This window comes from Elephantulus edwardii, unplaced genomic scaffold (genome assembly GCF_000299155.1).
Source record: "Elephantulus edwardii isolate Elephantulus edwardi_28Jun2011 unplaced genomic scaffold, EleEdw1.0 scaffold00201, whole genome shotgun sequence".
Lineage (NCBI taxonomy): Eukaryota > Metazoa > Chordata > Mammalia > Macroscelidea > Macroscelididae > Elephantulus > Elephantulus edwardii.
In genome coordinates, this window is record NW_006399951.1 from 1,236,469 (window position 1) to 1,250,296 (window position 13,828).

The following is a 13,828-nucleotide window of genomic DNA, read 5'->3' on the forward strand; positions in this document are numbered from 1 at the left end:
AATCCTAGAGGTGCGTGGTTCGAATCCACCAGATGCTCTGCTGGAGAAGGAGGACAATCTCCTCCTGTACCAGTCAGACCTGATTTGACGGTGTGCGCATGCACACACACACACACACACACATTATTTTTACTGTAACCTCAAACTAGTTAATATGAACATCTAAAACTATATTTTAAAAAATTTTGGATGTGTGCATTTATATTATATTAATGTAAACCATTATTATTTTAAGAAGCTATAGTAAATAGTCTACAATTAATGACCTTGGAATTTTTGCAGAAACTTCAACAGCTTGGACAGTGAAGTCTCGCCAGGCAGTGTCACGTGTCAGTCGTGAGGAGCTGGAAGACAGATTTTTGCGTTTGCATGATGAGAACATTATCCTTAAACAGCATGCCCGAAAGCAAGAAGATAAAATTAAAAGGTTATCTATCATAAAAAGCTTTTAGATTTTGTTCTTACTCAGTAAAGTTTGGGGAATATGCTTTTTTATGAACTTAATTGAAAGCTGTACCTTGAAACTTTTTTGAACCAAGGCTGGTTGTAAATAAATGAAATTTTTAAAAATGGAAAATCTTGCAAACTGGAATAATAAACCAAAAGGATTATGAGTGTTTATTATAACTGAACTTTGTGATTTTAAAGAAAAGTGCTAATAGCTAAGAGTGCCACGAATGTATCATATCTATAAACAACGTTTGATTTAATGCTTATGCTTTAATAAGCAAATAGCCAAACATCTGGGGTTTTCTTAAATAGAAAAAAAAAGTCTTGATTTTAATATGAAAGTTTTAAAAAGTAACTCTGCTAACTTGTGAGGAGGTATGTGTTCTTAAGATCTGAATTCTATTAATGAGAGCATCATTTTAATCTCTGGAGCATATTTAACTTTTCTTGGGTTAGACTAAATATTATGTTTAGAATCTTTGAAAATGTAGACCTGCTATTTCTGAACAGTGGGGGTTTTTTTTATTTGCATACAGGAATAATTTCTGAACATTCATATTCTTTAGTTGCTTCTTATACAAAAACACTCTGACCATCTTCTCAGTGTTTGACTTTAGAAAGGAAAAGTGCCATCATGTTGTTAATCATAAACTGATCTGTCCTCACGTCCTCATCCTCATGTTCTAGGGTCACTAAAAACGTGGACCAGCCAGGGAAGCAAATGAGAAATAGAGCTTGTTTTCTTCCTAGAGTTCATCCTTAAAAGACTATTCTATTTCCATTTTTAATGTGGATTTTAAAAAAAATACAGTTTACTGAGCTGCTGTGTTCAGGGCTGTTACTCTGAGTGTCTTTTCGTGACGACCTTTTCAAGACATTTGACTTACTTTCCTTGCCCGCTTTCTGACCAGCAGCACATAGATGTGAGCTAGTGGGAGTGAGGCATGTAGTCTGTGATCACTAAACAGTTTTGTTTGGTGTTTGGTTGTTGTTTGTTGTGGTGGTGGTGTTTTGGGGTTTGTTGTTTTGTTTTTTTTTTTATTTGTTTGCTTAATTGTTAAGTAAAAGAATTGAATTCACGACCTTGACCTCATTAGTAATTTGTCCTAGCCAGAAAACACAAGCCAACTTAGTGGAGAAAAAAGACCGGGCTAGGAGTCAAATTATATTCATTTGTTGTTTAATCTCACTGCCACTAGCCTTTGGTAAATTCAAGGCATCTAATCTCCTTGGATTTTATTTTACTCGGCCATAAGAATAATGATACAATGGTCACTATGTCCCAAAGCTCTAATTGCTCCTCCATGTCAGACTACTGATACCGTCCTAGATACATGGATAGACTTATCTTTAAATTCGTCCTAAAGATGTAACTATTAACACTTTATTTATGAAACCTGGGTTTGATACACTACTCTATTGAATAAATTCTCTAACTTTGCCAGGTCATGAATGATCTGTTATTATCGTGAGATAAATCAAGTGGATAAATGCATTGCTTGTTGTGGACAAACAGATGCAGTCTTTGCTTTTTAACCACACTTACCTGAACATTTTTCGCATATGCATGTGCTCTGCTTGTTTTAAAAAATTAGATTATTGATTTTCCTCAAATTGTTAGCCGGGTCTTTGAAGAAAAATGTGTGCCTTCTCTTTTAAATGTAATCTATATCTGTATTTAAAAGTGTCTGTGTAACAGAGTACTTAAGTATATAGTTTGACTTCTCATTTGGACAACTATCATATTTTGATGGGTTTTGGGTAGGCTTAGGACTCATTAAAAGGTGAAGTAGAGTTTGCACCTCTGGTATGCTATGATATCTGCACAACTTTCCCAGTAATAGATCATTCTCTAAACTGGGTGAAAAAGGAATTCTTCCATTGATTATTTAACTAGAGTGTTTGTAGTACTCTTAGATCTTGGTTTTTATTATTCTGTATCCTTTATAAAGCATATATAATGGATATGCTTCACAGGAAAAAGAAAACAATCTCAACTGATTATATTATGTACAACTCTCCCTGATGCCACATGCTACAGGCCAAGTAGCCAAAAGTGTAGATAGTCATGTATAACTACTGCATTTACAGAGGACTCTACTTAGGGCAAAAAAAGGTTGTCCTATGACATCCCAAAACTATTAAGAATTTTTTTTTTTTTACTTAACTTTTGGTCTCTTAAGTAAAAACTTCTGTCCATAACTATGCTAAAATAAAGCAAACCCCATTTAAAGAAAAATGAAGTATGTTTTTATTTTCAATCTCCTGTCTGGGTCTTTATAAAAATAGATTCTCTATAAACTAGAATCAGCTATTTGAAGATGTGCGACCAATTTTGTAAAGTCTTGAACTTGTGTGTCTCATCAAAGCCACCTTTCCTTTCTTGTCCTGCCAAGATGTTTCCATTCACTGTCAGGCATGTTTTCTCTATGTGTATATTACATCACCCCCATGTGCCCTTTCTGTCTTTTGTTCTGTCCAAACAGTTTTTATCAAAACTTCAATGAATCAAAGGTATAAACACATGAGAGGTCAAAAGCACAATTTATGCCTATATTTAAAATATTAAGATACTGCTTTTTCATCTAATTATTTTGTGCCATTACACATCATGTTTCTTGAGGAATGAGTAACATTGTGTGGCACATTTTGCTTCCTTGTAAGTTATTAATAACTTACAAGAGGCTTTTAAACTGTGTGCTTCTATACATTGTAGCATTTGTAATATGTCTTAATCCTGTAGAAACTGAAAACAATGTATCACTTAGTCCTGCTTAGTCTTAACACACTTTTGGAAAGTTTTGAACTTGGCTGTGGATTGCAGATCTAACCCACCACATCCACAATCTGTAGCTACATTTAAGTGCATCCAGCATTCCTATATAAGATCATGCGTTAAAAATTGCATTTGAGAAACATATGGAGTAAATATGTGTCCTCCCTTTACTAACCTTAAATGATAAGCCTTCGGAAACTGTTATTTGTCAGTGCTATAAAGCAGATTGTTGCCCAGTGGTTTCAATTATCATCAAAGGGTCCTTCACAGGCAGTAATAGTTACATCAAAACCTGAAATTTATTATTCAGGTTCTGCACTGAAGTCTTCACAGTGATTATGTTCCTTTCAACAGAATGCATTTTATGCTGACTTCTCACATTCCTTTTCATCTTTTTATTATTTCCCCAGAATGGCCACCAAGTTAATACGGCTAGTTAATGACAAGAAAAGATACGAGCGGGTTGGTGGCGTCCCCAAGCGGCTGGGACGAGACGTGGAAATGGAAGAAATGATTGAGCGCCTGCAAGAGAAAGTCCATGAGCTGGAAAGACAAAATGAAGCCCTCAAAAACAGGCTCATTTCAGCCAAACAGCAACTTCAAATCCAAGGTTACAGGCAAACTCCATACAATCACGTGCAATCACGTATTAACACTGGGCGCAGAAAGGTAAATGAAAATGCAGGAACACAGGAGTGCCCCCGGAAAGGTAAAAAAAAAATTCCAAAAGTAGAATCTTTTACCAGATTGTATTAGATATATGTACACATACACGTTTTAAATTGCTATATTATTATTCTTTTAAGTGTCTTTAGAAAAATATGCAAGAAACGTTTGTTTTTACTTAGTGTTTTATAAAGTTAATATTACCATGAAGGTCATTTTATTTATAAATCACTAGTCATTCTCAACTTTTGTGACCTAGAGTGCCCAACGCGTTGTTCATCCTAAGCGATGAAAGAAACGCGTGAAACTAAGTAATGTTTTTATCTCATTTAGTCTGATTGGCTTTTTAATTTACAATTACTGATGACGATTACATTGACTTCAACAAGTGAGGTAACCAGCTGGTTTGTTTCTAGATGTTATCACCATTTTGAACGAAGCGTTCTAAATTCTTCAGAGGTCTTTTATAAAATGGTAAAATTATTTCAGTCTTCTTCATTGCATGAAAACAGCATGGTAAGAGTATGTATCATGACTCTGGGCTTGATAAGTTGAGTTCCTACTCTACCCATAAACTGGTAACTTTGGACAAATGGCCTAAACATTGGGAAAAGTTGGAATTGACTTGACAGGAGTGGCTTTGTGATTTTGTTTCCTTGTATCTATAGTAAAGTGGGAACAAGTAGCCCCTTCCATCTGCAAAAATAATCATAGATCACACTCCATCCACATTTCGAAAATCAATGATCTAAATCTACCCAGGCTGCAAAGCAATTCAGTTTCATAGAGAAGAGTCAGTATAGACCCAAATATCCTGAAATCACCAGTTCTCTCTACTCAAACTACTTAGGCTAAAACTAAACATCAATAAATGTTTTAACAAACATTTTTATTTCAGCTATTAGGAGAGGAAATCTAGGTTGCCTTAAGTGAGTCTATACTTTCATGTAGAATGAAGATCAGACATTTGTAGACACAAAAATATCACGTAAAACTTTAGTTTTAATTCATTGAGTAACGGGGGGAAATACCATATGGACAGAAAAGAAGAAAAATTGGTTCTAGTTTTCTCTCCAAGCCAAAATGTTAACACTTTCTGCTCTTTGAGTTTCTTTGAAGTCTTTAAGGCCTGTATGTAGGCAGCAGGCAGCTGCGGGATGAAAGGGCTTAGCTCCTCCTAGCTTATCTGAGGTTCCAAACAGATTCTGAAAATACCTAATGTGATCATCACAACTTGGGAAATACAGTCTGCCACTATCAACTTTTCTACCTAAAAGAGAGCACTTAACCTCTCAAGGCCTCATTTTGCCTACCTGTAAAATGGAGTAATAATGCCAGATTAAGTGAGGTCTTTGATAATAACTCTGCTATCATTTACCTCTTAAAGGTCTCGTCCTCTCTGACCTGTAGTTTTGTCATCTGTGGACGTGAATAAGCTGCAGTCTTTTGAACTTTATATAAACATTAATCAAAACTTAAAAATCAAACTCTACTGCTATGATTTGATACTTCAATATATGAGTTTAGTAGGAATTTCTTTCCATGAGGGGAGGAAATAAAGACACACAGCAACAGAGCATAGTTTGAATTTCTCCTGGGTATACAGAGTGATTCAGACTTTACTCTTTTTTTGAAACACAGCCTAGGACATAGAAGTTTCAGAAAGCATTAAGTCATGACAGATACTTTAATCACTACTTTCCTGAGTAAACTTGAGGCATCATTACCTTGGTAACCCTGAGAGATTCAGAATATATCCCAGCCAGGGCTGACTGAGTGAGAAACCCTGGCCCTCTCTGGCAAAAGCTGTGAGTAAATATTAGTGCTTCCTCTATGCACCTTTTTGGTAAAAAGAATGGAAGCAGTGGGCCTAAGTAAGGTATAATCAGTGCAGTGAGAACAAAGGTTTTCCTAAAGTATGTATGTATATTTTTAAATATACCCAAGTGCAAATCATATCATCATGAAAGTTTTCGTTGTGTTTTGAATATAGTTTCTTTTCTTTTTAATCCCAGTTGTGTTGACTTTTTCCATAATTGATATACGAAAATAATAAAAATTGTCATTGCTTGTAAAGTAATGCAAGAGAAAAATGAGCAGGCCCCTTTCACATTTATAGCTTCTGAAAGCCTGCTGGAGGGGCAGCTATTAATTGGTTCCAAGTTAATGTCACATGACAACATAACTAAATTAACAGAATTGGCAAATTCTATTTTAATGTTTTAGGTGGACCTTTTTCTCTTCTATAGTCTCAGATTCAGAAATAGATGTTGAAAGGTTTAGAGAGAACAAAGAGTCTCATCGTTCTCATTTTTTTAAAATTCTCATTGTATTAAAAAAATAAAGTGTTCTTTAGATGCTCTGCTAGTAATCGAAAGAATATAGAGTTGAACCCATGAAGAAGTGCTTTAGAAAAAAGACCTGATAATTATATTCCAAAAAGTTACAAACTTGAAAATACTGTGAAGCATAGCTCTATTTTGTACTCCTGTGGTTACCTTGACTGAAAATCGACTCAGTTGAGAGTTAATGGTTTGGTTTTGGTTATTCTTTGTCTTGTTGTATGCTGTAGAGTGACTCTGACACAGAGCCATCCCTGGTATCAACGTAGAACTACCCCATTGTATTCTTGGTTGTAATCTTTACAGAAGTAGATCACCACATCTTACTCCCATGGAACCATTCAGAGGATTCAGAGCACCCCCTTTCCACTTAGTAGCTAATTGCTTAACCCTTGTACCACTAGGGCTGCTTTTACCTACCTTAAGCTCTAACAGTGTAAATTCTGGTAGATTAGTGGTAAGGTGTTGCCCCTGCCAACCCGAAGGCAGGTGGTTCAAATTCACCAGCTGCTCCACAGGAGATGGTTTGGGATTTACAGACTCTGAAAACCTGTTGGAGAGTCGAGCTTGAGTCAGTTAGGACTGGATTGGACTTGTACCAGCAACATCAAGTAGCATTAAAAAATATGTCTCATTTTAAACAAAGTGACATGAAAGTTAACAGTGTAAAATTGTATCTAACGTTTTATAAGACAATTTAGGATGTAAACTAAATGAACTAAGTGGGTTTTTTTGTGCTGCTAACCCAAAGCTGACCCTTCCCTGGCCATTCACATCCACCCGCCATTCTGAAGGATGGGCATCCTCTTCCCATGACATTTACAGCCCCGGAAACCTGCCGGAGGGTCAGTTACAGGCCGTTCTAACTCCACAATAATGAGGTTTTTTAGGTTTTTTTTTAAATGATCCAATCTCAGGTTACCTTTTATTTAAGTATGTCGTTGATTTCATTCCAGCCCAAACTGCTTCACAGCTGGCTCTTCAGTGGATTTTCAGATGCAGTAAATTGCATTGGAAGAGACTGCCTTTCCTTCTGCTACAGAGCAGTTGGTGGGTTTGGACCACGTGCCTTTGTGATTGCAGCAGAGCTTCTTATCAGGCTCTCGGATGACCCTTGCTTAAATATTGTTGTTGTTTGCCATTGAGTCAGAACCAACAATATTTGTTGAATCAACTCAACAATAGCTGATCCTGCAGTGGGTTTACAGAGGCAGTAAAACACACTGGAGGAGATTGTCCATCCTTCTCCTGTGGAACAGCTGGTGGATTCAAACCACGTGCCTTCAGGATTTCAGCGCAGCTTTTTACCACAGGGCCAACAGAGCTCCCTTTAAGTGTAGATTTTCTAATTTGTATAGAATAAAGTAAAATAAAAGAAACATTTCCATGTAAACATGTGCATAAATAACTTTAAAAAATTAAAACTTTTCTCTAAAACAGTGGGATAAAGGAAATAGAAGAGGGGGAAAACTCAATTCTTTTAATCTTTTTTTTTATTTTGGTTTCTTATAAAGACCTGAGTCGAAGACCTTAGTTCTTTCAGAAATTACTATAGGAGTGCTAAGCCTAAATTGAATCAAATTATTCCTAGGTAATTTGGTTTCCATAGTAGAAGTTGTTAAATGGGTAACACTTGCTGATGTGTTTAATTTAATGCCAACTAATGGCTGAGATCTTATATGCCCTTTGGTGATATGTTCCTAATTCTCTGTGCTATTGAGAGTATATCTCATAGTACCTAATGAGATATATTATAAATACCCTTATAATATTAAATCATAGGTCTTTACTTTCTAACATCATTTATACAATCAAATTTTTTTTATTTATTTATTTTTAGGTATGAGGTTCCAGAATGCAGATGTAGCCAAAACTCCACAACCCATGTTAACAAAACAGGGCAACAGTTTACTGGAAGAAGCAAGGGGAGAAATCAGAAATCTGTATGTATTATTACTCATGGTCATCTTGGAACTTTATCTATTCTATCATGTCTTTTAGGATCCTTGGCTATTCTTTATTTTAAAGAAAATTGGGTTACGTATAAAGAGTTTTCTGTACTAAAATACAGCTGCATCTGTGGAGTAGCAGACATGATATGATATGTTTTCAGTAAAATGAAGAATATTAACAGCTTCCCCAACTACATTGATGAATTCATATTATATATTATATTATATTATATTATATTATACTATATTATATTGTATTCTATTCTATATATTATATTATTATATCAAACTCCCACCTACAAATGAATAGCATAAATAGGGAGCTCTGGTGACTTAGTGGTAAGGAATTGCGCTGCCAGCCCAAAAGTATGCACAGTTCATAGCCGCCAGCTGTTCCACAGAAGAAAAATGGGCAGTCAACTCTTGTGCAATTTACTCCCTCTGAAAACTTGCTGGAAGGACAGCTAAGAGTCTGTCCCAGCTTAACCATACACAACAACAACAAATCCCAGTCATTTAAAGGAGTATAAGCTAGCTTTTCAATATTTTCATTCTTAGGAAAATGAAACATTCTTCTGGGTCGTGTAACCCTGGTATGTCCACTTGCTGTACAGAGGTAACTCGTGGTTGCTGGGAAGCCGAATACTCTCACCCATGGCTGGACAGTATGGGGTGGAGCTCCCCGATTAAAACAAACTTGGAAGCAGGAGTGGCATCCCCGTCCACAATAGCTTGCCTCTGGAAACCCTATGAACCTGGTGAAAGGACGAAAGTTATACAGGAGGTGTCCAGGACTTTGTTCATAGGGTCGCTATGAGTCGCCTGCGACTCGACGGTACTTAACAACAACAACAACAGGAAAATTACAATAGTTTAGCTGTTTTAGTGGTTAGAAGAAGAAAAAAAAAAATACAAAAAAAAACCCAGGAAATTGAGAGTAGCTAAAAATCAGGAGGCTCTGGTGCCATAGTGGCCAGAAATTGTACTGTCAAACCAAAACACATTCTTCTAATCCACCAGTTGCTCCACGAGAGAAAGGGCACTTTCCTCCTGTGCAATTTCCTGCCTCCGAAAGTCTGCTGGAGGGTCAGCTCTGAGTCGGCTCCGACTTCATGCTACATCATCACAGCAACAACAGTCTAACAATGTGGAGTTACCTGATACGTATGGATGGACTTCAGATTTTATTCCTCTGTGGTTCTGTGTTCTGTGTTCTGTGGTACCACATACTTTATCATACCATGATTTTATATTAATTCCTTTAGTCACAATTAATTTTCAGTGAATCAAAGCATCATGATTTCAATGTGTCTTGAGTCACATTTTCTGCCTTATTTATAAACCTTCCCCTGGATCATAAAAAAAAAAAAAAAAAAAGGACCATCACCTCAGTCTGGTTCCAAACATTTTTTAACATAACAAGCATAATTAATTTCACTGAATTCTATGCTTAGAAACTTCTGAAATGGCCAATTGGAAACCTTCCATTTATATAGAAATTTGGAACCAACCCGTGGCCAAACCTCTACTGGGTTTCTGAGGCTGTAAATCACACAGGAGGAGATTGCCCATCCTTCTCCCATGAAGCTGCCAGGAGATTTGAACACCCAAAGAGACGTGGCCTTTGGATTAGCATGTAACTCACAGAATATGATGCTTTAAATAGTTGCTTAAGAAAACTGCAAAGGAGTTCTGATAGTGTAGCCCACAAGGAATTGCATTGTTAATTCAAAGTCTGGACATCTCCTGCAATTCAGATCTACCAGCGACTCCAGGTGAGAAAGATGGGCAGTCTCTTCTCACTGCAATTTATAGCCTCCAAAGCCCTGTGTTGTGTCTCTCGAGTCAGTACTAACTTAACAGCAATGATTTTGAGTTTTTTATGTTTAAGAATAATACTTGATTTGAAGTACTGAATGAAACAATCTGCCCTGAAGAAAAGCTTGTTCAAAGTAAATTCTGTGCAATCCCAGAGGTGCAGGGTTTGAATCCACCAGATGCTCTGCTGGAGAAGGAGGGACAATCTCCTCCTGTACCAGTCCAATTTGATCACTCAGACACACACACACACACACATGCACACACAAAAAATAATAATAGTAATAAAAAGTAAAATCTGGTAGTCGGTCCTGAGACTTGGAAAAGGGGAAAGATTGAATCCCAGTCAGTACTCTAAGGAAATTTGCATTTGCAAGGATTTGTGGACCCTCAATGAATTTTTGATTGAAGAGATTCTCATCCAAAAGAAGAGCAAGGAGGAAAGGAGAGACGAAAAAGGAAAAGAAGAGGCTATCTTTTTTTTCAGCATTTATTTATTATTATTATTATTATTAATTTTTGTATGTCTAATTGGATCTGACTAGTACAGGAGGAGATTGTCCCTCCTTCTCCAGTAGAGCATCTGGTGAATTCAAACCACGTATCTCTGGGATTGCAGTGCAGCTTCTTGCCAGTAGGCCACCAGAGTTCCCTGAGACTTTTTATTGGAACAAGGTGTGTGGCTTCTGAGACAGGGTAGGATGGGTATCCACCAGATCCACTTCTAAGACTTGAGACTGGAATGTGCTCACTCTTTGCGATCGCCTCCATAATCCAGAGGAGTGGAAGCTGGACATATACAAGAGAAAGAAACAGGCTGAGCTTGCGAATGTTCCTTCAGCACTGCCCACCCAGCATGCACAGCGGTGTGGATGAGCAGAAGGGCTTGAGGAGATGGGAGTTGTGAGGACGCCAGCTTATTGACTTGACCTGGCCCCACAGGAGAGCTAGGGCTGAGTGAGGAGACCCACACACCAGGAACGCATGGAGAAGTGCAGGCACCTGAGCTTGCACCTGATGCCCATTTGAACCTTAGCCATAAGGGACTAGAGATGAGTTGACCAGAACCCAGCCCGATAAAGAGAAGACGGTCCATGCTGTGTGCTAGGGTCAGTTGCTTCGACTTGAAGGCTTGATCTGGACTGGCCGTTGCTTGTGGATACAGATGCTCAAAGTTTCCAAGTTGAACAGCAAAAGGGACATGCTTGTTCCCTCAGAGTACTGGTTTGATAGGGATGGGGGAAATCATACACTGGCTATATTAAAGGGGGTTACTGGAGCTTGAGGCATGAAGTGTGGCTTACACACTTTCACAAAAGTAGCTATAAGATGATTATAGGGGAAGAATACATACTTCAAATAAAAGACTATATAGAACATAATGTACATACATTAAATACAGTGCATTTGAATGATAAAAAATGTTAATAAAATAAAAGAATACAGACTTAAAATTATCTCTTAGATATTTTAAATATCAGTCATTGTTGTTGTTGTTGTTACAAGCCGTCAAGTCACGTGCAACTCATAGCGACCCTATGTACAACAGCCCTAAACCCTGCTCTATCCTGTGCCAGTCGCACTGTCTCTGACACACCCATCCCGATTACCCCAGTCACTGAATCAATCCACCTCATAGACGGTCTTCCTCTCTTGCACTGTCCCTCCACCCTCCCAAGCATGATATTCCTCTCAGAAATAATTAAGAACATGAAATAAATGATAAGCTAGTTGAAGACTTGACCATCATTTTAATACCTGATAATCTGCTAAACATCCGAGCTCATACTAGCTCTTTGAGGCCCTTGTCTTTGGTTGCTGCCCAGCTTGGTAGAGATAAACATGCCAAAGAGCACTAAGTTGTGATTGGCTTTCATCTCCCTTGTTTGGGTGGTGTAGGGGATACACATATGAAAAACAGAGGCCTGTAAATTACCTAAAGATGAGAAGATTGTGCAGTACATAGTAGGTGATCAATAAAACTATTTGAATTAAACCAAAGTCCAGCCCAATGCCTAGGACATTATCTTATAAAAAGTATTATCTTGAATTGTTCCGTATGTGTTTCCAAGTCATTTCATCTCCTATTTTACTATGTGCTGAGGCACTTAAGCTAAAAGTCTTAAGTCTTGCATTCTAGAGCATTCTTTGCACTGATCTTAAATACCGCAAATTTTTCCTCAGAGTACAGATTCTTTGTAATGGCTCTTTATTTCAGAGAAAATGTTACTCAAACACAAAGAGGCCAAATAGAAGAATTGGAGCACTTGACCAACATACTGAAAACTCAGTTGAGGCAAAAAGAAAATGAAATTGAGTTATCTCTTCTTCAGCTTCGAGAACAGCAAGCTACAGAGCAAAGGTATGTTAAAAACAAATAACACTTGGGAAAGGTCAAAATTGGTGTAAAATATTTTCCCATATGCCATAAAAGGAGAGGTTTATCTAGTCTGTTTTTAAAACATGCTTTTATTTTTTATTCTTCTTATAAACTTACTCTGACCCTCTGAACAGCATTTCTGAGGGAAATTTTCCCTAACCTACTGCTGTGTTATTTATTGCAGCAGCTTCTGAGGAGCGCAGATGCTCTCATCTTGTTTCCTCCACTTATTTGCCTCATTTGCAAAGATAGCAAGGCATTCTGATATCATTCGATTGTAGCTACCTAAGGAAATGTAAGGGGTAAGGACTCAGCTGTTGGCATAGCTGGAGCGTAAGATCAGGTTTATTCATCTTCTTAGCTTGAAAAGGTAATGAATACGCAATCCCAAACTGCTCCTCAAAGTTTGCATCATACTCTGTTGATTATTTTGTTGATAGTATTCTCTTTGCTGTCCCTCATTTTTGACATTTCATAGTACGCATTTTCCCCACCCTCCTTTGTCATTCTTTATACCTAACTTCCTTCTCTTATTGGTTTTTACACTGCACTTCGAACAAGGCCTTATTTTATCATGTTCTTTCTCAATTATTTTCCCCTCACAGTGTTTTTCTTCTTTTTTCAATCAAGCGTATCCAAAAGTATAACGAAGCCCTGTTTACTCATTATTGTGGTGGTGGTGGTGGTGGTGTGCTGTCAAGTCGGAACCAACCCATAGCTGACCCTCCAGAGAATTTTTAGAGGCAGTTAATCTCACAGGAGGAATTGTCTGTCCTTCTCCTGCAGAGCAGCTGGTGGATTTGAACAGCTTGCCTTCAGGATTACAGCACAAAGCTTCTTACCACTAGGCCACCAGAACTCCCTATTTTCCTATATTTATTTACCCATTTATTACATTTACCATCGTTGTGGTTGTTATGTGCCATCAAGTCACCTGTGACTCCTAGAGACCCTATGTACAGCAGCTCTGAACCCTTCCCTGCACTCCAGTCCCATCACCCCAGTTACTTTTATCAATCCATCTCATCCAAGGTCTTCCTCTCCTTCACTGTCCCTCCACCCTTCCGAGCATGATGTCCTCCAGGAATCTGTCCCTCCTGGCCATGTGCCCAAAGTATGTAAGACAGAGCTTCAAAATCCTAAGGAGAAACTTGGTTTCACCCTCTCCAAGACAAACCTATTTGTTTTCTTTGCAGCAACACCACAACTCAAAGCCATCAATTCTTCTTCTATCATCCTTAGTCTTTATCTAGTTCTCTGAGGCATTTACCTAGTACTCAACTTTAATAACTGTTAACGTTTACAAATCTTAATTATCTGACCCCTCACTGTCTTTTTCCTTTGGTTAATTAGCCTCAAATGCTCTATTTTCTTGCATTATATACTTTACTATGTGTCTCTGTGCAATAAGAAATGAGTTGGCTTTGTAGTTTTGGAGTATGTT

General features: G+C 37.6%; 1 protein-coding gene across 2 annotated transcripts in view; it reads left to right on the top strand.

Annotated features, from left to right (window-relative positions):
* The window catches only part of RPGRIP1L (RPGRIP1-like), a 118,196-nt gene that overhangs the window by 5,019 nt on the left and 99,349 nt on the right, over window positions 1-13,828 (top strand). For both annotated transcript variants that reach the window (XM_006897094.1, XM_006897095.1), the window contains exons 2-5: window positions 283-427; window positions 3,637-3,935; window positions 8,075-8,177; window positions 12,223-12,366. In XM_006897094.1, the coding sequence (XP_006897156.1) occupies window positions 283-427; window positions 3,637-3,935; window positions 8,075-8,177; window positions 12,223-12,366 (691 nt within the window). The remainder of the gene's footprint in view (window positions 1-282; window positions 428-3,636; window positions 3,936-8,074; window positions 8,178-12,222; window positions 12,367-13,828) is intronic.